Consider the following 24,498-nt stretch of genomic DNA (forward strand, 5'->3'; position numbering starts at 1 on the left):
AGAATTTTATGTGCGTGCTAGGGAAAACAACTGGCAGTAAGGCTAGCTAAATTCCAGAATAATTGGTGCAGAAATTGTCAAGTCTCCATCTTTGAAGGCTTTCATGAACAGATTAGGTAAACATCTGTCAGGAATGCTTTTGTTCAGCTGATTCTGCACTAGGGCAGGGCATGCACTACATAACCTCCCACAGACCCCTTCAGCCCTCTCTTCTCTGAGCTTCAACATCATGCCACAGGAGTTGAGTGAGTGATGCTTCCCTCCTGTTTGTTTCCCTTCCCTAAGTTGATAAGAAAATATTTTCATCCCTTTTCTTGTTTTGTGTAGGTGATTGGGGACTACTATGGAAAGCAAGGGCGATTTGAAATTCGATCGAATGTGAAATACCCGTGGAACCACGGCAGGCTGCGACTAGATGAAAGCCGAGTTTCAGAGCACACAAACAATACACCATGTAAATCATGTAAGTTTAGTGATTTAATGCTTTTGCACCAGCTCCAAAGAGAAGAATCCATGAGTTGCTCCAACATAATGGGCCATATTAAATTGTTTAGTGCAGTTGTCCATCTGAAACATGGGGACTGTCTCTCTCTCCCAACTGCTTGGAGCAGCCGTGGGTAGTACATGGTCTGAATCACTTCCCTGAACTTAAATGTAACAGTAATCATGCACAGGCCAGAGCCCTGGAGGCATAAGGTCTTTACAGGGGCCTTTTAGCCAGGAAGAGGGATGTAACTGAAATCCCAGCAGAGAATAATCACGCTGATAATTAGCAGCTGTGCTGGTGGGAGCAGCATTCTCCCAGTGCAGAATGATTTTCAGTGTTATGAAAAGGCACTGTGAGGGGCTCAGTAGGCTGAGGAGAAGTGAAGTCAGTTGAATGGGGTGACATCTGTGAATTCAGAAGGCTGGTACTGCCCTCCAAAGGCCTAGTGTCCATTCTTTCCAGCACATTGACGTTGCAGACCATGTTGTGGGGAGTAGGACATTGCAAGGAGATTGGGGTAGGAGGATACTGGTGCCTCAGTGACAAAGAGTGGTCTTAACTTTTCACAGGAGACAAAATGTTAATCCTGCAGTGAAAAGCTAACTCCAGCCCAATAATTCTTGAATCCTTGAAAAACTGGTGTGAATGCAGACCGTCTGTGGTCAGCACAGTGTAGCTATGCACCTTCTTCCTTCTGTATAGACAGAATCCCCTCAAAGGATCAAGCATGAAGGAGGAGAAGAGAGCAGTTTAATTTCCTTCTCTGTTCCTTTCCATAAACTCAAGTGGGAATGGAAATCGGAGTAGACTACATGCACATGAAAGTGCCATTGTTCTTCGGGAGCCCTGTGCTTCCCAGAAGCAGTCCCTGTTTGGGCTCCCCTTCAGCTGCTGTGTCCCTGGTCTGCCTGTTTAGATTTGAAGCAAGTTGAAAGTCATAGGGCTTTAACTTGAAACAACGTATCTTCAGGAAATAAAAAAATGAGGAAGTGTTAGATAATCATTGTCATTTTAATAAACCTGGGTGATAGAGGGTTATGATTCTAATCCAGGTAAGATGAATTTGCTTTGTTACAGTGACTCAAGATGTATTTAGTGCTGATTCCCATTATGTGCATCACTGTAAACTTAGTGAGTGTTATGATTCAGACCAAGCTGTCCAGGCCAGTTTCCTAACAACATTCCCTTGTGTCACATCTCCAGAACTGTGCCTTCATCTGACACTGATTTGGGAGCTTTTTCAACCCCAAGGAAAGCAAGGACAAAAAGTAAACATGCAGACACTGGAACAGGTTCCCATGGAGTCCCGAGTTCTGAAAGGCTTTAGTTATTATCTAATGTTGATCACTGACTTCCTAATTGTGTGTATTTTCCTGTATGTGAATGCAGATAGTTCTCAATATAAACTCTGACTGTAAATTTTTCCCCTTTTCAAGCAGGTGGTCTAGGAGAATCAGCAGTTACAGGAATAGTTGTGGGCGCCTTGCTTGGAGCAGGATTGCTAATGGCTTTTTACTTCTTCAGGTTAGTCAAATTCATTGAAAGGTCTGTAAACTTTCTATTTGTCATCCAAGCTTCTCAGCTCCTGGCAGCACATCCTTGATGGAAGACAGAGAGGCACCATGATAATGTGTGGTAACATTTTCACCAGAGACAGTGAACACATTTATTTGTTCTTTTGTGTTTATCCAAATGATTTTATTGACTTGGGTCTTCGTCCTTGTAACTACTTACATTTCTAAGTAATGTTACTCATGGAAGTAATTCCAGTGAGTTCCAGACATTCACAGTTGCTTCAATAAAATGCCCTGGCCTTGAAAGCTGCCTTTGTTTGGTGCTCCTTGCCAGCACAGTTGTGCAGGCTGTGATCTGCAAGAGATTTATATCATTTGCCTGGTATTGGATGGAATTGTACTGCAGAACATAAAGAGATTTCTGTTTTGGTGTAAGAGAGCATTTGGATTCCAAAGCTGTGCATTTAACTTAATAAGCTGAGATCAGTGCAGGGTGATCAGTGTTTTATTTGTGTTTAAGTAAAGTAATTCTTACACTGCTAGTCAGCAAATAAAAAGTCTTGATAATTGATCCCATACTGATGGAATAAATTAGTTATACATATTCAACACCTTATGTATAGAGTAATTTATCCTCCTGCTATGGAAAAGCCAGATAGGAGAATAGAATTAATCTCTGCATACAAGAATAAAAAAATTCTATCCAATAAAAAATAATTGTTTATAGAAAAGCTTAACAAAATAAAACAGGCAAAGCCTGCTTCAGTTCACCAGGACACTTTCAGGGTTTCAAAGAACCAAGCTTGTTCGTCAGGTACTTACAGCTGAAATTCTGCAGGGTGATTTTAATCTTGCCTGTATTCAGTGCTTATATAATGTCTTGTTTGGGTTTGAGATAGCATTAAGTTGGCTTGGACTTAATAAAGATGATCTTTAAAAGAAAAAGAGAATAAAAATCTGTCTTTATATTTTATGTCATCAGAAGTTCTTGCACCTTGCATCAGTTCTCAACCAGATAACAGTTGTTAGGTGTGGGTTGTTGTCCCATTGCTGATATAGGAAGGGAATTGGTATGTAAGGACAAGAGCTAACAAATATCCTCGGCTGGTATAAAACTATGCAAAGTATCATTGTAAGAACAGAACTGAAACTCACAGTGATCTGATACAATGATTTGGACTGGAAATCCAATTGAGCAAAGGTGGGTGTCTGTAAAAGTAGATGTAATACACCTGCGCTCAACACCCAGTCTTTTTATGTATGATCAGAGGGGAGAAATGGTCACTTTTCTTCTGTGCAGTTCATGTCATCTTCATGTAAAAGCTAAACCAGTGCCTCTTAGAAGTGCCTGTTTTTCCGTTTACTGTAGAAAGTTGCAGGTGCTGTCAGATAGATGTACGTGTTGGAGATGACTAGAGACTTCTGGGTGAATTTTACTCTGGAGATCTGGTTGCAATTGCTTGAAGCTGGAGCAGGGCCAACCTCCTTATTTCCACCATTAGAATAAATATCTGAAACCTAACAAATCAGGGGGTGTGGGTCAGATTTTCAGAAACTGTAGGTTTAGGAATTGTGTGCCTGGAAGTTGTAATTGTGGATTCTGTACCTTTTAAGCTGGAAATGTACCTTTATGATTACCTTTCATTTGGATCTGTAATTGTCACATACAAGTACACAAATACAGTTTTGAGTGTGCATGCAAACTGTTAAAAGGTCTGGGGAGTAGTTCTGATAGTTCTGATAGGTAGCTTTGACCAGATTTTAGCTTAAACTCCTGTATATCTAAAATCTGGACCTATCCTTGTGCTCTGTGCATGCTCTGACCCATGGAAGGGTCTGACTTGAAAATACATAAAGTAAGCAAACACAGTTTCTCAAAGTTATTTTGGAGCTTATGGATAGAGACACAAGTATTGAGGGAATCTTTCAGTTTGCCACTTTCTATTCAGCCATGCTGCTCGAATCAAAACCTTGGTGTTATGAAAATCTTTCTTCCACTGCTTTATACCTAGCTGTGACTCCTGCCATCTGTGCAGGTAGAACAGGGATTTCCTTGGCATACAAGGTTTTTGCCATGCATCTCTACCAGCAATGCAAGCACATGGGGCTGGACTAATGCCCTTCTGAAAAACTTGTCCTGAAACTGAGTAGAAGCATAAATGTATAAAACATAAACGTGAATCATCTCATGATTTTTGTGGGGAGATTTGGGTACTAAAAGGAAAGCTGAAAGGCAGTCAGAGGATGTGTTTGATGTACAAAGTAACATAGCAGAATTCTTCAAAAGGCCCTAGAGGAAGACACACAGGAAGAGCTGTGTCTCATACATGAGCATTTGTGTTTATTTCTTATCTGTCTTCTACATCCCTCTTCTTAATTCATCATGTTACCTCCTCTGACATTACAAACATAATAGCTTTCTCAGAGGGAAATGGGAAGATAAGTTAGTTAATACATAGTTTCAGTGAGAAATGCAGCTGAATAGTCAGATCTGTTGTTTGAGCTCTGCAGAAAGTTCCCCCCCCTCCCCCAGAACACTGAAAAGAAATTTGGCTTTGATCAATATAAAGCAGTGATGTGACACAGTTCACATGACACTTCACAAAAACTCCTAATCACTTAGATCAGAAATTTTCAAAGAAGCAAATGTCCATGCCTTAGTGCTTTGAGACTGCCATATAGAAATTAACAGGCATTCTTGAGCCCGAGTAAAATGTTCTGAGGCAAACTACTTTAATCTTTGACCAGGGTTTCACATTCTGCCACGTTTCATTTTTCAAATGGCACCCAGCTGTCCCCTACAGGCACTCTTCATAAGGGAAGTCTGTTAGCCTGTAGCTGGAGAAGGATTTCTCATTCTGTTCCTCTCCTTTCATGCAGAAAGAAATACAGAATAACTATTGAGAGACGAACTCGACAGGAGGACTGTAACATGGGGAAACATCGGCAGTTACGTGAAGACTCCATTAGATCTCATTTTTCTGCTGCATAAAGAAGATGAAAAAGAATCCCATTCTTCCTAGGGAAAAGAAAGAATTAGAGAAAAGGACACAACCAAAGACATCAGTGTAAAAAGAAGAGGCTCTTGAAGAACTCACACTTTTAAGCAGTAATTTTGTCTTAATTTCTTTCAGAAGCTCAGGAATGATTTACTAATCACATTATGCCGCATGGCTTTTCATCTCATGAGAAAATTATGCAGTTTGATATTATAGGATGTACTTAATATGTAAAGACAATATTTCCTAAGGCATACATTAAGGCTAGCAGATTTTGGTTTAGTTGATGGGGAATGCCTCTTTTTTTTTTTTTTTTTTTTTTTTTTTAAGCTTCTGTCACCTCCTTCCATATTTGCATCTGACCCATGGGTATCAAATATGGTTTCAGAGGCACAGGTGCTGGTTGCTGTCAAAAGAAAAAAAGGAATTTGTTTGGGGTATGATCCTGCATCACTGAATCACTGACATTGATAACTGGGGATATGAAATGTGGTGTACGGGCCTTAGTTCTGGGAGGGAACTGGCACTTGGTTGTAATTACACTGAGAAAGTCAGGCAGGTGGAAACACACAAACCATTCTTTCCTTGTTTGTGTGGTGTCACAGTCAAAAGCGCTGTTTCTCCCTCTTAGCTGGTGGGACTTAGAAAACTTCCAGTGAAGGATGAGGAGTTTCACATGCGTGAAATATTTACAGAGAAGACAATCGGGTCTCTGGAGAGGACTGATTAATTTCTCAGTCTTATATGTGCTTTGTCACTCTTTTTTGTCCACTGCCATGACTTTTCAGAGGGGCAGATGTAGTCCATGTCAAGCCTGCTCCTCTTCCCAGTGAAGTCAATGGCAAAATCCCATTAACTTCAGTGAGCAGAGGGCTGCTTCCATAACTGTAAATATGAAAGTGTTTTGTATAGCTGATGCAATTCAAAAGGGGATTTTTTGTGTGTGTGTAAAAATGACATTCCATGCTACCATTTTATTTTTTAGTATATTTTTAATCTTGTATTTTTCTATTAAAATATCTATTTTTGCTTTGGTAGGATTAAAGATTAAGAAAGAGGATGTTTTGAAGTCATATTTTTTATGATAGGAGTAATATGCAGGGAAAGTCAACAGCTGTAAATACATTTTAGAACCAGTATTTAGGGGAGGAGAAATGTCTTTGTGGATGGTAATAGACTTTTTGCCCCACTTTTTTCTCCAGGCATGTGCAACATTCAAATACTTAAACAACACAAATGCAGTTATTGAATTGTCTATGTAATGATCACCCTGATGCTGTAAATAATGCATTTTTCACATGTTAAAGAGTCCTATAGAATCCAGTGAGATTTAACTATCCATGTGTATACAATTAAACACCCAAGGAACTATCTTCAGGAACTGTGTGTTAAAACACTATTTTAGGCTGACTTTAACCCTGCTGCCATCAGTATCCCTGGAATTTTTGCCACTTATTTTGCCAGGAGCAAAACTGAATCTGTGTTGACTTAGCTACTGTCAGGTTGTTTTATACTAGACAAAGGAGAGCTTTGCACTTTCGGAAATGAACAGTACTTACTATAAGTGTGATGAAGAAGACCTATAAAAATATTGTCAGTGGGGATACAGAGCTATGACTATGGTTCTCAGAGTCCATGAAGTATTTTGGTTTATTCTAGTCTGATTTCATAAGCAAAGCTTTCTGGTCTCAGCAGTTCTAGTCAGACTTGAAAGTTAATCTCAAAATAGGCTCTGAAGACTGATTTCTACAAAACTTCTAGGCTCTGAAAAGCCAGACTACCAATTCTGAGAAACCTCTCTGAGATACCTGGGAGTGAAAAGCAAAAACTTGCTGCGTCTGCTTTCTGCTACCTTTTATTTGTTGCTGAACATGTGTTTTCCTTATATTTCACTTTATTCTTAGCATATGGAGGGTTCATCACCTGCCCCTGTGACATACTGTCCTATGTCCCAGGCAGCCAAAAGGCAAAGCTTCCTGGTTTTCAGGGCAGCTCCAGTACAGGAAGTCAATTTCCAGCACCCCATTTCCCAGTCTGGGCCTTTGTGACTTCTACAAGCAGTAGTGATCAGAGGACAGTTTTCTGAAGAATTCTCCTTATTTCATGGAGAAAAAAGAAATACCAAAGAAGAAAGGCATTCTCTTTATATCATGGGCACCAGAAATAGGCTAGAGCAGCATTCATGCTGTTATGGACTTAGGGAGGAAAAAAACCTTTCTGATTAGTTTCTGGATTTTTTTTTTCCCCTAAGCAGTTGAGTTTGTCTAGCCGTTGGGCATGATACTTTCCAAACCAGTTTTGATCTACTTCTGGTTTTGCAAATAAGCCTTTCAGTATTTTGACTTTCTTTATCCATTTGACTTCTCTGCCACAGAAAAAAAAGGCAAGGAAAATTTTTAAATGTGTAGAGGAAAGAGGGTATGATTTGAAGCATAAGCTTTTTTGGAAATTATTTTTCTTGTGACTTGCTTTGCAGTATGAACTAGTACTCAAACAGTGGCTAGTTTGGAATCAGGACAGTTGTGCAGACAGTTGGAATCAAGTAGATGTGCATTTTTCCTGTGCCATGAACAGCTGAGTCACACCAGAAGATGCGATATCTGGCTGGGACAACAAATTCTCATGACAGTATATTTATTATGTAATTTTATGATACCTATTAAAAAAAAAAAAAAAAAAAGTAAGGTGAAAGGTCACCTTTTAATTAAAAAAAATATTAATTCTGATCCTTTAAAATGCTTATGTAGGGTTTTAAAGTCATGACCTTGGGAAGGTTTCTATGAGATACCTGTCGGTGGGATGTTGATCTAGGCTCAGCCAAAACTGTGCATCCCAGCACCTCCCAAGAAGGGGGAACCTTCTTTGTACCTTAGAGCATTTTAGATCAATGGGCTTTAATGTTTGCAAATAGATGAACACAAATGTATTTGTTTTTCCCATGGAAGTGTGGAGATAATTTAAGACATTTCACATAAGTAGATTCCTCCATAGCATAAATAAACTTGCTCTTCTTAGCTGCCTTTCACAGGCTTCTTGCTAATAGTTCCCAAGTCTTCCATGGACCATAGATCAGAAGCCGCCTTGAGTTTAGATTATTTAGCAGAGATATTCTTTACTGGCTAATGTACTTTTCTTTTCTGGTTCATCTGCATTAGCTCAATGCCACAATGTTTAAGCTCTGAACTCTGTAAGGGAATGTCTAATCAAAATAATAATAATTTATTATCAAAAGAGGTTTCAAAACCTACATTTTTTGTTTCAACAAATTTCCTATATTACAAACATACATCTGTATTACAGAGAAGCACAAGGAGACCCTTGACTCAGCTCAGCATTTTAGAACACACTTAAAGTATGCTCAACTTCAGCTTCTGAGTGCTTTGGTCACTTGGGACAAAAGGGTATTATGCTGTCTGTGGCTGAACCAAAGGGAGATTTGCCATGTGCTTGAATTTAAGAAATGTGGCTGTATAGGGCATATGTATTGCTAAATCTTATAGTTGTGCCTGTTAATTTGAAATTGAACTAGTGGCTTCATTCTCTGTTTGTCAATGTTTGACAAATTCCGCTAATTTAGTATTTGTTAGAATTACCAAACAGTGGTCAGCTTAATATCTCATTCACCTCAAAATCCTCTTCCTGAGGGTTCTGTGGACAGTTTTCCTGCCTTTTTGCCCTCATAACTTCAACACCCAGGCTTCTACTGCAAGTCACAAAGATGAAGCAGAACTTTCAAAAGTATCTGTGATTTAATTTCCTGAAATCTACAGCTTCAGAGTCAGATGTCTAGGTTCTGAAACTTTTGTTTCAGATGGACATTTTTGAGTGTTCTGAGTGTTGTCTGTGACTACCACCGGTTACTTACCAATTCCTGCTCTAGTGAGCTTCGTTGAAGACCACACCCACCTGAGCTCTGAAAATATTGTCTTTGCTAAAAGATGTGATTGAGTGTGATTGAGAGTACCTTGGAAGACTGTAGCCAGAATTCAGTTTATTAAAAAGTTGTATTAATTAATATCTGAAAATAAACCATGTTGATCTGTTTTCAATTTGTTCTTAAGCATTATGCCATAGCATTATTGGAAGTATTTTGTTGGGGTTTTTCACTTGAGAGTTATTAAGGTGTAGCTAATGCTTTGAAAACATTTGTGCTGGACGAAATAAAGAGTGTTCTCCCTGAAAACATGTTTTACTGGGAGGTTGATCTCTGATTCATTTTTTGGCTTAGAAATGCAATCACACATTAAGCTGACAAAAAACTCCTCTTACCGATTCAGTGGAAGTAAATTCAGGCCCTCAGTGTCTTCAGGCTTGAAGCAGTTCAGAGTGAGTTTCTCAGCTTTGCAGTAGAACAGGCTGCATCAGCCTTAGCTGACCTTGGCTCTAGTGATGTTTTCACCTCATGAATGCCATAATGCTCCTGGAAAGCCAAGAATAGACATCAAAGACAGGAAGCTAATAGTCCTGGTCATAAATTTCTTTGGCAATTCAGTCCCCCTTTTCCGGAGCTCAAGAGAGTTCCACGTCCTTCACTGCCCTCCTCTTTACTTCAGAGTATAGCCATGTGGGCATTCTGGCAGTTAAGGTTATTTTTCTTCATTTTCTCCAAGAGTAGAATGAACAGTGTTAAATTGCCCTTTTCTTTTCATGGTCTTTTGTCTAGGTTCAGAATTACTTAGAAAAAAAGACAGCCATTTTCCATCCTTTTGAAATGCTGCTTCTTCACTGAGAGTTTTGGCTTTCATGTAATTTCAGATATGGTTCATTGGTGAAAAGTGCTCAGCTGTTAACACACCTCATGTTAGCCCTTGGCCACGCCAGCCACTATCAGAGTTCTAGGCCTAGAACTACTTGTTGGGTTTTTTTAATCCTTGTTGTTGCTACAAAATTATGTCAAGTCTTGGGACCACCTTCCCCATGGCAGGGCACATGGGAACAGAAATACCGGTTTCTAATGGTACATTACCTTTTCTGTTGGTTAGAAACATGCCCTAGTAACTCCCCTCACAACAGTGAGCTGTAAAGGGACAAATTTAAAAGTGCATGTTTTGTAGGAGTCAGTTTTAGCCCATTTTAGAAACAAAGAAACACAAGTGTTGTTCTTGGAATGTATTTTAAGGACATGCTGGGAAAAGTTTTACTTTCAGATTTGTTGTGTGTGTGTGTCACTTCTCCTTCCCCTCCTTTCCTTCTTGCTGTTGAAAGCACAAAAAGATTTGTGTGTGTATGAAACCTTCCAAGTGGGAGAATGGAAGAGTTTGCACTGTGCATATCCCTGCTTAGAGGCAGAAATTAATTCAGATGGCTTGAGGGCTGAATTGTTTTCCATTCTCAGATACCTTATAACATCCGAGCTCTGAGACTGATGAAAAATGGTTGTTGAAATTAAAACAAACAGCTGTTTGTGAGAGAGTTCAGACCCGGCTGTCTGCAGGGTCGGCAAGTTGTGCAGCCGACATTGATAGTGTCTGTTCTCTAAAGAGTAACAGCAGAAAGTCTGAGCATTGTGGTTTGCTCCAGTGAAGCTAAAGTCTGTCATAAATGCAGCTCCCCCTTTATCTCACAGAAAGAAAGAAAGGAAGAAGGTTAATTTTGGACTTTTTTGGAGTTACTGCTGGTTTTGATCAACAGGATAAGGCTGCCACAGTTTTGAGACTTTCTTGGGTTAGTGTGTAATTGTGTCCAGTGTATTACTATATAGACTCTTATTATGCCATTACTTCTCCCAGAGTTTACCTTTTAGAAGGTCCTAACTGACATAAAACAAATTTACAGCCAAAAAAAGGAGCCAAAACTAGCAAAATGGAGAGGCTTACAGTTCCCTCAAAATCTCGCACTAACCACTAAATTAATATTCTTCATCAAAGAAAAATTACTCTGAATAACCTGACACATACTGTTTGTATGTTAAGCTATATTCAAAAATTATAGGTTGATTCATTAGATGAAAAATCTTTGAAAGGTTAAAGTCCACTCTATGTGAACTCCTCCTCGGTGTTTCTGTCACGTGAATGTTTCTAGAGGACACCTGAGCAACCAACAAAAATGTATCAAAATCGGTATTTAAAAAAAAAAATAAAAAAAAAATAGGGGTTTATTTTGCCGTGTCAACTGGTATGCACGGGGAACACACAGTTCTGCCCCCCATGCCCCAGCTACAAACAGAGGTTTTGCTGATGTTGTGCATTAGCAGCAGCACAAGGAACTCTGTTGTGTTCCTTCCTGGTTGGCAATAGTCTGGACTTCTCTTTCTCTCAGAAAAGAGAGTCTTTACTCTGCAGGTCTGAAAGTGCTGAGGAAACTTGGAGAGGCAGGATGAAGGCAATGAGCAGAATTTGCTGTGTTTCTTGTGCACAGGGTGTAACAATCAAAAACTAACAGGACTCAGGATAGGCACTGTGGACAGGAACTTTGTCCCCTTTTTTACGGTGATGCTGTTCCCTATTAATGGAAAAATACTGGACAACAGAGAAGCCTAGTGCCAGTTGAGCAGAAAACAAATGGAAGGCTGCACAGTATATTGTACTGATGTAAGTAGAATTATCTGCATATAATGTGATTTTATTTATTATTGTTGCTGTGTAGAGGAGAGTGCGTATTCGTGACTGTGGAGATAACCTTTGTTTATTTGTGTAATGTATTTTATTTCTTCTGTGACTTGGTCATTTAAAATATCTACATTCACTGGTGTCCTTTGACTTTTTATTCTGTGCATTTTCTTTCACATTTTTTAAAATGCAAGAATATCACATAGCCTAAATTGTAACAAAATATTTCCATTAAAGACATAGGAATATGTTATAACCTGTTTCTGTGGTATCGTTTGTCATCTATTTACTACATCCTTGGTCTGTTTCACATAGAAGGGTACTGTCAGATTTTACAGAGTTAATAACAGGAGAGTTATTCTTTGTCTAAGAAACTGTATAAGCCTCTGATTTTAAAAATACTTAGCAACTGATTAAATCAGGAATCAATCTAACCTTTCCTTGGGAAGAAACCACACCTGTTGTATTTTAAGATCTGGGAAAAGTTTTAATCAGTGGAACTCCAAATAAACTTTGAATATTTTTGTATTTATTCTCAGTTGTCTAGAAATGCAAGCAATTATGAACCAAACTATTGAAATATATTGAAACCTTAACTAGAAGGTATTAATTTTTATAGCCTGCAGAGGGGCAAAACATACATTTCATTAAGCTACAAGTTCATTTCTTAGCAGCAATCTTATCGAATTTGGGGAATTTGATTCTGTTTCTTTCCTGTGTTATTAAATACAGTCTTCACGTTATCCTGTTTTGTCTAGCTTTCTGCTTTATGTATGTGTGTGTCTGTTGGAGCAATGTTGCCAGATTTAAGATCTGTGCTTGAGAACATGCCAGACCTTTATAATATGAAATAACTGGAAATAAATGTGAGCAAGAAATATCTGATGACACTAGTATCAAAACTTCAAATCTTAAGAATTCACTGGAGAGTTGATGGAGAGATAAAACATCCTCTGGGTTAACTATGGACCTTTCTACAGCCCAGGAAAGGGAAAAAAACCAAACCAAACCAAACCAAACCAAACCAAACCAAACCAAACCAAACCAAAATGGAGTAAAAATACAGATTTGGAGAGGCCCATTCAGTTAGCGGAGCGTTGAACTAATATCCTTGCAGCAGTGCCTTTCACTGGTAAATCTCTAAATATGTCACTACATTTAATTAACTCAATACTGGGGGGACAAAAAAATCCAGTTTGTACAGGTGATTAACAGTCCAAAGATATTAATCTTCTGAAACTGTAGAAGATATTTCCAATATTTGTTAGAATCAAGCCTATTTTAGATCTGCCTCCTTATAGATACACCTATATAGATACACTTCTATACATGTTTTACAAATAAAAATTACTATTTCTCCTGCTTTTGCTTGATGGTTATGCTATACTTTTATGTCTTCATCCCATTACAGACAGAATTCTCTGGAAGTACCTAGAAATTTTCCAGTACTTCTGTATAAAGCATCATAAAAAAACTGTACAAATAGCCTTTTGTGTTGTAGATAACTGCAGTCACCATTAAAGGTGTTTTGGGAACAAAAATGGATAGTTTGCATGACACATGTCCAGTCTCTTCTAGCAATTTAAGATTCAGGTCAGGATAAGCTAAAGATTAGTTTACTAAAATTTGCTTATTTTCTAAATATGCTAGAACTGAGAGTAGCAATGGTTACTGCTTTAACCATGCTACATCACTGAGACTCATCTTCAGGGGAGACAGCAGGAAGACACACTTTTGACATCTTGCCTTCATTGACAGCAATTGAAAAATGTCTCATCAGCTTTTCTAAAATGAAGTTTTCACTCAGGCCTGAGAATATTTTCACTCAGGCATGAGAGATTAGTGACTGAATTTATGTTCAGTGTATGACCCTCAGGCCAACATGTTGCTACCTTCACAGAGACAGGACTGTCTTCAACTGTAACTAGATTGATTTTTTTAAAAAATAGCTTATTCTTCAAAATAAATGCTTGAGATGGGTGTGATGAATTGTGTACAGTTCTACATACATCAAAGTTTATGAAACTGTTCATCCAAATGTGCCAGGGATCCCTTTATCAGAGAGCATCAGCCAGTCTGACAGGTAAAAATGTTGTTTGGTGAAATTACTTAAGGCAATTGATCTTCAGTGGTAGCAACTTATGGATATCATTTTAGATATCCTGAAACCTAGCTGGACACATTTTTGTGGCTTCCTTAGGAAACTATTTCTTGAGGAACATTCATCACATTTCTGAAAAATTGTGGAGGCATTTGAGCCAAATCTTGGTCTTGAACCTCAGCCAATGTTTTCTTGAGTTGAAAGAGCACTGCCAATAAAAAGTAATTGTACAACTGACAGAACCTCTTTTCTTTCCTCCTAGGAATAACCATAATTTACAGTCTGTAAAGCCTGTATGAGCCAAAAAGGTCTCCCTGTATACATATGCTATTCTTGGTAAGTCTTCCTGTGTCATTTTAAGGTTGGTTTGATGGTCTTTAGTCCTCTGCCTCAGAAAAAAATAATTGTATTCCCCTTTCTCTAAGTAAGGACTCTGCCCAGGTAATTGTTCTAGGAGTGTAGGAGTTTTTTCAGTGTCAGTTACTTCTTGACACTGCCATTTAACTTAGACAATAAATCCCTGCTTTCAGGTTTTTGATACCTGTGTATATAGTTCAAAAATAAGCAGTTGGCACAAAAATGTAACCATGTATTTATAATTGTCCAGGACAGGGGACATAGTGAGCTTGTGTCTGTGTAAGCTCTGGTTTTCTCCCAGCTGTATTTCTGTTGTATGAAAACAGACCAGGCCCCCAGGTGCTCATTACAAGAGGACCTAAAAAGGCCAACAACCACCACTGGTGAAGCCAGCAAGCTTCACCTTTTGGGGTCTAGCAGGCCAAAAGCACACTTAAACCATATAAAGCACATAGGAGAAGTGGGGCTTGTGCCTCTTCCTCCTGTCTTGCCTGGTGTTAGAGCAGAAGTGGCAGGACTGGAGGAAAACCAGCATCCTGTATTTGGATGAGGTGTAGAACTGCAGTCTTCCTGCCTCCTAAGAGAAAAAAACAAATTCTATTTGTAGAACAGTGTGAACTCAATTTACTGTTGTATAAAAAATGAGAATGCCTCAGCTAAAGGCATTTAAAAATAATTTTCCCATAATCTGAATACCTAGGCTACCAGACTACAGCAGACATTTCTCAGTTTTTATTTCTCTTGCTGCAGCAGAACAATTTTTGTCATTATTTAACCTTCAGAGGGGAAGAGTGAGAGGACAGACTTCACTGTAGCACAGGGGCCATTTTGACAGCAATCCATTTTGACATGGATTTAAATCCCTCTTCAACCCTTACAGAAGAAAGGTATGATCTGGCACCTACTGCAGCCCTGGTAGCTATTATTTGTTAGAAGGACGGTATTAGGAGCAGTCCCTCTGACTGTAACTTAATGTATCCTGGCCAAGTTAGATGCCTGAATCAAGGACTGGAATAATGTCTCTGACATCTGAAGAGGGAGGAGCCTGCTCCCATAATGAAGAATTTCAGGTAGTGGGAAAGTCCTGGCAGCACTGTCTGTCACTGGCCTTGCACACATGTGTAATATGCCCCTGCTAAACAGGATTGCCAGTAACCATTAAGTTGGACTTTTGCTTGGGCATCCTTAGAGCGTGGAGTACCCTGAGACTCCCAGAAGAATTCACTGGTTCTGACTAAATTTGTGCAAGATTTCTTCAGAATAAATGAAGGGATTCCGCTTCCTCCCATTTGATTACTGCTATCAACTGAAATAGCAGTTTAAGAAATACCTTTCTTTCTTAAGAAAAAATACTTAAAGAAGTATCTCTTGTGCTCAGACATCAAAGGAAGCAGTACAATAAAAACAGATTGATAAACCCCACTGTTAGGTAAGGTAGTACAAAAAGCACAGCAACAGCCTGATGAATACTGGAAATTAAGCTGGAGGATTTAGGCTACTGGGTAATGACGAGAAAAAGTCATATTGTAGATTGAGGAGATGAGGGCTTTAGTATCTGTTGTCAGGATAGATTTCCCAGAGCAGGGGGCTGGCTAGTATCCAACCTTCTACCCTTCTGGGATAGAGAGAAATGGGGCTTTCTGCTGGGTAAGTGAAGAAATAACAGAGCCTGTCAGGAATGCACCAAAAGGTTTAAAGGATGTGGAGTAGTCTCTGGCTTTTTGCATGCCTTCTTAAACAGAAGGAATGCCTTCTTAAACAGAAATAAACCTCAGAACCACCTGGGATTCACCCAGCACCAGTTATAAATATGAATAACGAAGTAAAGACATCAAACAAAGGAAAATGCAGGCTATGTATCAGGAAAAATTGCATAAGGGCGTGATCTATTAGCCCTCATGCACTCCTCCCAAAGCGGGTGGAGGTAGAATTTCTGTTGCTCAAAGTATTAAAACTCCAGGCCCTGGGGAGTGTGCTGCAGGGACAATCCCATACTGACTGGAGGGATGAGGTGATTTAATGGGTGGTCATTTCCACCTTCAAATCTCTTTTATGTACATGCCAAGGTGCCTTTAGTGACAAGCTGCAGTTCAACGCCAGAGCTGAAGACAGCCTGGACATAGCTCGAGTGAGTGATTCAGAAGAAGTAGACAGGAAAGGAGGTATAGAAAGAGGGGTGGGGGTGTTAATTTAACTGAGGCAAGCCAAAGTGCATAAAAAATTTTCCAGTTCAGTTTGGGATGGGAACTGAGGCTGAAATGAAGAAAGAGTGGTTAAGTGATCCCATCATTCCTCAAATATTTATAGACACATGTCACATGCCAGTGGCAAGTATGTTTAAGTGTCATTAATATTGCTTTCTTTAGTCAAGGCCTGACAAATTAATACAGATATTAAGGGTTTCTGCCTTGGACACAGATACCACTGTCTGTAACCCCTCACCTGGGTCTGACCAGGGGAAATTCTTTCTCTGCCTGAGCTGCAGCTTAAACAAAATTTTCCATCGGCACCAGCACCAAACACTTAATTTCCTCCTCCTTACAACTCCACCTTCTCTGCCAAGAAAATAAAAATGAAAGAGAAATAACCTTTCCTAATCGTGAATGTCTGCATAAGAGATTATGTTTTATTTCGCTCCTTTACATTTTCAATTGTTTCTATATTCACTCCTTTCATTATTTGTTTTCACTTAGTAATTTTTTCCCTTTGTTTCCTCCATCACCTTCTGCAATCTTGCTACTCCGCACCTAATCTATGCATTTCCTTCTGCCTGCCAGTTTTCCTATGTGCTTTCTTTGTCTTTCTTTAAGGCCATTTAAAAAAAATTTGTTGACTTACTTTAAAGAGCCCCTCTGGATTGTATACTCCTGGAGAAAAAGTGCCAGGCAAGCTGGAAGCCTGACACAACAAATCTCAGTCCCAGGGGTCTTTCCACCATGTCCCCCAGGCTGTGCTGAGGGCTGCTGCATCCTGCTCCTTTGTCACTGGCTTACTCTGAGTGTTGCTCTACCTCTTTAACTGCATCAGGGGCAGATACTGTGGAACTCTGCTTCTGTGGGGCTCTGATTTATCAGATTGTAAGAATGACCAAAATCCAATTGCAATATAGCAGCCTTTAATCCCATACCAACCACCTGCTGGAAATAAAGTTTGTTGTTTGTCAAACAAATATCATCAGGAGGCTGTGTCCTGCTAGAACATGATGTACCTAACTTGGCAGACTAATGTTAACAGGATAGTGCCATCACAGAGGGAGGAGGCAGAGACACACCCCTACGTAGCCCATGGTGCCAGCACAGTTCTTCCTATCGAGGCCTATAAAATTTGAAACTAACTTTGTATTCTGTAGATCTACAGCCCTTTGTTTGGGCAGCAAGGAGAACTGCACTGCAGGGGAAGCTCTTCAGACCCTGGCTTCAAAAGGTTAGGAAAGTCCTATTGAAACATCAGCCAGAACACACCACATGGCCTTGACAATCAGCAGTGCTGCCTCCCAGAGAATGTTTTAATCTTCTGGCTGAATGCCAGTGTGGTTTTCCTTGGGGAATAAATTCTTCAGCTGAAACTCTGCATAAGTTGATCTGCCCTGTGACAGATCAGGTACCTGATACAGCCCTTGCATTTGTGTTGTTGATTTGGCTAAATATTGAAACTGACTATGGTGCAAATGCCACAATTTACTTGCATCAGAATAGGGTGGTTGGGTTAATGTTCTTCCAAATGTAGCAGCCAAGGCTTTGAAAAAGAACTGGTGGTTTTAAATGTCTCAGTTCAGAAGATGACTAATTTGAGGTACTTTGATGTAACTAGACTTTGTCAAAGCCTGAGAAAATCACATCTACTTTAGATGACTCAAACAGGCCCATGTATAAACAATGCATCCAAAACAACCTAATCACTTGGAAAACAGAAGTATTATTAAAAAAAAAAACAAACTCACAGCTTCTTAAACCCTCAAATCCTTAGTTACTACATAAAAAAATTATTATGGCCTTTTTTGGTAACATGTTTCTTCTCAGTAGTAGTTTCACAAATGCACATATGGGAGAAAACACTGAAATAACAAGAAAAATGTGCAGGAAAATTCAAAACATTGGAAAATAAAGAAGAACTACCGGCCCTGTGGATGTAGCAAACCCTGAGTCATTGCTCAAGTAACACCTGCCTTAGAAACGCAATTTGAAGCAGGGGTTTTGATCAAAACCATCGCCTTTCAGGTCTGCAGCTCTGGTTACTTTAAATGCCCACATATTTACATTACATTTACACTGCTCCAGTGCCCTGTGTTTCATGTGTTGCTTAGGCTCCCTTGTGGCTGTGAGGGTAACTGGATCACTTCATGATTTTCAAGAAGGTTAGTATCCTAGGTGGGAGGCAGGAAGCTGGGCAGTGTTGCAAAAAAAATGTTTCCTATTGTAGTTCCAGTTTAAAAATCAAGGTGGTCGTGGTATACTATGCTGTTAGTTAAAAACTAATGACTTTAACTGCAGTTTATTGAATGTAGGCAAATTAGGTTGATGCATTCTCGTGAACAACGCATTGTCTTGTGTCTGACCATGCTGCATAAATATTGGAAACAGTACAAGCACACATTAAGTACATAGTGGAAACAGAGCTAGGTTGTGTAGCTATGTAGATTTCTCAAAATATCAAGCCTAAATGCTTCATGTGCCATAAAAATCATTCCTCCTCCATATATACATAGATTTCTCTCCAATAGTTTGGCTGGAAACTAATAGTTGTTAAACTACAATATTTAATGGAAATGAGGGCTCTTTTCTCCTCCTGGAACATCTTTCTTTGCACAACTGTCTTCAGAGCTTGAAGTGTTCAGAAAAGGAAAACACAACTTTTAAGAATAATAGACAAGCTTTAGAAACTTTTCAAGGCACCATCTACCCAAATACATAAATTATTTCCACTGTCCCACTCTTAAGATATGTGTGCAAGATTTCTCATAAATACTTGTATGTAATTCTATCAAAGCAAAATACATTCAAGGATGAAAAACTTTTCAATGTCTGTTTCAATTTATGAAACTTCTTGTTTTATTTTCTATTTATTGGCATTCTTACTTACGATTTGGTGATCACATCTGAAAAGCTTTATATGTGAGCTTGCCTGAAAAATGTGCATACACTCGGTGAAAAAAGGAAACATGACTGAGCCCTGCTTATAATACTCTTTACTTCAAAATCTTGGAAAAGCTGTTACTTCTTGAACTTTTATATATATATATATATATATATATATATATTTCTGTCAGCCCATTAAAAAAAAAAAAATCAGTATTTTCTGCAAGAGAAAGAGTTCTTTTTTTTTTTTTTTTTCTTTAAACAGCTCTGTTTTCAAGCTTGGAACACATAGGAGTTACTAAAAGGTAAGGCAAATAAGTAATGTTACCTTCAACATTATTTTCTGAAAAAGAATCAAAGGTTCAAGCAGGGGGGTTGTAATAAAGGTTTTCTGTAGTTTAAGGGCATCATTATGCTTTCCCCTGTGCCTACCTGGTTTACTGAAGGAACGGAATTACGCACTCCAGTAGTTTGTCCATCAGTGGGAAGTTTTGAAACAGTTATTTAGATTCAACTGTGTTTGACAGGGGGGTGGATGAGTCTTAAAGATACTTGTGGTTCAGAGATTTCATGCAAATGCTAAGTACAGGGAGGTGATAATAGTGAGAAGCGGAGAGAAACAGCTAAAGTTCTCTATTAATCGAACTAATCAAAGCTGGCTTCAGCCTTTATTATCTCGGTTGTCCTGGTGCTAGCCAGGCCAAATCCAAACACTGAGCTGGTGGTCAAGCAGCCATCCCAGGCTCATTTCACAATAACTGTTTTGAATGGTGGTATAAGTTGGAGCCATTACTTTTCACTTGGCATTGAAATAAACAGAGGAAAAAGACACGGAAAGGGAAGGATAAACATTTTTGCAAAACACATCTGAAACGCTAATGAACATTAAATCATTTCTACAGGAGTTTTAAAATCAAAGGAAACAAGGAAGAAACCCTTCTAAATTTGTTAGATTGAGAACAACTACTCATATTTTTGTTTTTCTACTACTATCTGAAACTTTCCTTCTTCCTAACTTTATCATTTTTACTTTACATTTAAGCCTATGCAAAGTGTGATTTAACACAGGAGATGTGGAAAGTTGTCAGCTCCCAAATGTTGCCTACACTGCATAGATCTGTGTACTTTGGCAGGTTTATAGCTCAGAATCTAGCTCCCTGGAGACTTGCTGCAACTTGTAAACCCGTAAGGAATTTTTGAGGCCCATTCCAAACCTAATTCATTCATTTATGAGAAAAGTTTCATTGTAAGACTTTTAATAGGGATTTTCAAATAATTGTTCTTCTTTGTCATTCTTGCAGTTTGAAATGTGGAAAAAGATGTCAGATTAGATTTCTGAAGCAGATCTGGACATAAAGGTGGAATTCCTTAAACTTTGGGGTTGTAATCTGGGATGCAGAAAAACAGACAGGACAAAAAATATTGCAACATTTGTTCTTGGCTTTTTACTTGAATTTATTTCTAAGTGCACTTCTTGCCCTCTAGGTCAAATGCCTGTATCAACTGTGCAGCTGGACAAAACACTTCTAGCTGCAAAGGGTAAAAAAAGTGAACCAAGTAATCATCAGAAGAAACACTTTATGCTTAGCAGTAGACTTCAAATAACCTGAAATATTTTGGTGCTTTTATTTGTTCTCTGCTGGGAAAACAGCCTCGTTTCATTTAATTTTGGTCTGAATCTGTTTTTCTGTCTGCAGATATTTTCAGATCACTTAATTAATCACTAACGAAGAAAAAGCATGAACTGGGCTGTGTATTAGAAGATCATTTAATCCTACTCTTTCATCAAACATTAAAATAGTCCAAATTTTTCAGAGGATAAAGAATCAGCTTCTTTTTTTTGAGTAGAGATTGTGCATGGAACCTCAGTAGTATGCTTAGCTCTGTAAATTAATTTACACTTTGTCCCAGTATTGTAGCTTCTTTGTATGCTTGAGTTGCTTGGCTGGATTTTTTATCTGTTCTTCACATCAGTGGCTTCCACTCTTCCTCTCTCTTTCACGTTTTTTCTCTCTCTCATCCTATGGGACCTTTTCTTTGTACTATTAAAGGCACAGATACAATTTTTTTTTCTGAAAGACTCATCAAGTCTTGATTGATTCCTGAATACCAGAAATAAATTGCAAATGATCTCCCCCACTGTTCCAGCAGATTCCTTCAGCACAGAGATGGGGCTTGCATTCAGTGTAAGATGTATTTCACGACAGAAAGAGGACACTGGAAAAGTTTAGGGACATGGTTAGTGTACAAGTTTGCTGTGCTCTTACAATCCCTTGGGCTATTGCACTGAGAAGGCAAAACCCTGCAGTGCACCTCTGTCCGTGTCCATGGTGAGTGGAGATGGTGATTTACTGATGCAGCTGATCCTTTTGCTGCCCTGCACAGCTCCAGCACACCTGGAGCTTTGTCTCACTGGGACCACAAGCAACTGTGGAATCAGCCTCTGGAGGACTGGTTGCCAAATGGTTCAAACAGCATTGTACAAAGCACATTTCTGATAAAGTATTTACATACTAGTTTGAAGTGTTTTCATGTAACTCATACTTCCTCCCATTCAGTTCTGGTTAATTTACCATGTCCACATCCACGGTAAGAGTGTCCAGAGACAGTGTGATTACATCTGTTTTATCAATACATACCATTCTGTGGAAATGGGAGCAGCAATTAATATTAAATTATGCTGCTTTTCCCCTTTGAAATCATTGATGAAAAAATAATCTACAAATATTATCTTAACCTTTTGCTAATATCGCTGTGAACCCTTGGTTTAAGATCTCTTTATTTAAATGTTTAAAAGAGGAAATGATAACAAATGTTTCAAGGAACATTGTTCCCAAAGACGTAGGAACTCTGTCTCCAAGCAAAATACTTCACCACTTCTTGTTTACAAGAGATATTTTCTGATCTTCTTTTCTAGAAGGTTTCAAAACCTATGTTAAAGGAGAAGCAGAGAAGCACCTCTACGGAACTCACAAATAAAATCCTTTATTTGCATTGTAGCTGGGCTGATAGAGCAATGCAAGAGAAGATTTGAGAAGTGCCCAACAGGGATTTTTCTTGAGGACTCTGGAGTACATAAGCACAAGGGAAATTAGTAACACCTAGCCAAGTTAAGCTGGAATGAAGTTAGAGCCTTCTCTTCTTGAGAAATACTAGCTGATGTTTCTAATAGAGATTTTTGAAACCGAATTGAAATAAATAATTTAATGGCGCAAAATGTTTGGGATATTGTTAACTAAATTAAGTTCTTTAATTAGGGGGAAAAACCCCTACACATATTATGAACTGATTTTTGCCGAGTGCTGGACGTTATTATTATCCACATTCTGTCCATGAAGTTGATGGAGCTGAGTGAGAGTAACATGGCATGTGAGAGGAATCATCACTTCAATTTGATTTAGTTATCAAGGCACATCCAGGAACCTGCAGGTCTGAGAGATTTTGATCACCATTCTTTAGTTTCAGAAATAGTACTACTGCAGTCACAGGTGTAGCAAGTGCCCCATGGGCTTTCCTGTTCTACAGAGTGCACACTAAAAGGACTCAGCACTTCTAGAAGGGATAGAGCTTTTGAAACCTCTAGGTATTACCAGTTGAAACAATTTTTAGGATTTATGTTGCTGATGTGGAGAACGTAGCCTGGCCTGCAAAATTCAGTTGCTTCCTCAGTTTTCTGCAGCTGTCCTGGACAGTTGCTGAATCTGGTCTCTTATGGGATTTCTCTGTTGAATACTTTCTGACCATTGGACAGAAAGACCCTTGTTTAGTTGTTTTCTTCTTTGCAATGGTAAGAGAATTCACTCCAGCAGCTAGTTTGAGGAAATCTTGAGATGGAGGCAGGATGAAAAGTTTTAAAGAGTGTGATATTTAGCATTTTTAAAGGTAAAGAAAACATGCCAGCCAAACTTCTGACCACTCACAGTCAGAATTAAAGACAAAACTAAGGAAGAAAAATTGTTTGGGGTTTCAGTCATTCCCTTTTAAGAAAATGTAGAGTAATTAAGTGAAGTTGATAACGTCACTCAATTGATTTGAAGTAAGCTTTCATTTTTAAGCCTGGATGTGGATATTGGATTAATATAGATGAAGTTCTATTGCTGTAGCTGGAAAAAGAAACCAGGCAGGCTAATTCTTACTGATGAGGTACATTACGACTTTTTTGGTAGTGAGAAATGTATGCATCACTCAAGAGAATATTAATAATAATGAGAAAGAACTCAGATCTTTCGAGGGGTCTTTAATTTCCTTTCACATACCCTGTGTTCTGCAATGGTGAGATGGTTTAAAGAAAGCTGAGAAAAATCTCATCACGTAAAGCCTTCTCAAAGGAGGAATTTCATCCAGTCTGTATAAGTTAGTGATTATTTTGTCCTGAAGCAAAGGATTCATACATAAACATAAGCTACAATTCCTATTTGAATTAATGCAATTATCGGTCTGTGAAAAGAGAGCATTTTTTTTTGGTGGGCTTCTAGAATATTTCTGTCAGATATTTCTGTGCCGTGGGTATTTTTGAAAAGCAAATTAAACCCCATTATATAGTGAAACTGGGATGTGACACAATTAAAAAAAGGGCTCTCTAGATATTTTTTTTATGCTAAAACAGCACAGTGGGTGTAGGTGAAAGTTGCATGGTACAGTGCACATCTAATAGGAAGAGTAACTAAAGTAAAATTGCAGGCTGTACAAACCTTTTACAGCTTTCCTGAGAGAGGCACTTGAATATTGCAACGACCACAGCAAGAAGCCACAACAGTTAGTCTGTCCCAGGGCAGATCTTCAGCCAGATTTGGAGCTTTCACAAGAGTACACGGACATGAGGAAACACATCTTGATTTTTGCCAGTGCCTTGTGTTGTAAAAAGAATCTGTCTAGCCATTCCAGAAGGAATTTTGGAGGTGATTATTTCTCACATAATTTTACAGTTTTTAAATATTTCTCACTTTCATGCAAGTTGAAGGAAAATGATAGTCAGGACAGCAAGCCATGCAACAGAAAGCTGACCCTGGTGGTGCTGCCCTAATCAAGCTGAAGTGCAAATAATTTCTCATGGAAATTATTTCCTGTCTGCTGGATGTATTCCCACAGCACTAATAGAGAGCTGGTATATTGCTTTAATTGAAAAAGCTTATGCTGTCTAGAAGGCTGCCTTTGTATAAATGCAACACAGAACATTTTCTATCGGATAGCAGAAAATACAGAAGATAATCCAAACATGTCTGTTGCTTTCAGCTTAAGGGGAAAAAAAAAAAAAGTTTCATAAATGGAAAAGCTAACACATGCTGGTTGCCCTGAGCATTGTGCTATGCTACCCTTTCAATAACCCTGACTCCCTGACCTATCCACAAAATCACTCTTTGCTGTCTCGTATTTACCTTAAAGCATTTTGTCATTCATTCTAATCTCACCTCATTTAT

The 24,498-nt window shown here is 38.7% G+C and overlaps 1 protein-coding gene across 1 annotated transcript in view; it reads left to right on the forward strand.

Moving 5' to 3' along the window:
* Nucleotides 1-5,284, forward strand: part of NPR3 (natriuretic peptide receptor 3) — a 38,483-nt gene extending 33,199 nt beyond the window's left edge. Inside the window, exons 6-8 of the mRNA XM_040090142.1 lie at nt 328-463; nt 1,924-2,011; nt 4,882-5,284. Coding sequence (XP_039946076.1) covers nt 328-463; nt 1,924-2,011; nt 4,882-4,993 — 336 coding nt within the window. The 3' untranslated portion in view covers nt 4,994-5,284. The remainder of the gene's footprint in view (nt 1-327; nt 464-1,923; nt 2,012-4,881) is intronic.
* The last annotated feature ends 19,214 nt before the right edge of the window (nt 5,285-24,498 follow it).

The sequence above is a fragment of the Hirundo rustica genome, chromosome Z (assembly GCF_015227805.2).
Source record: "Hirundo rustica isolate bHirRus1 chromosome Z, bHirRus1.pri.v3, whole genome shotgun sequence".
NCBI classification, from domain to species: Eukaryota; Metazoa; Chordata; class Aves; order Passeriformes; family Hirundinidae; genus Hirundo; species Hirundo rustica.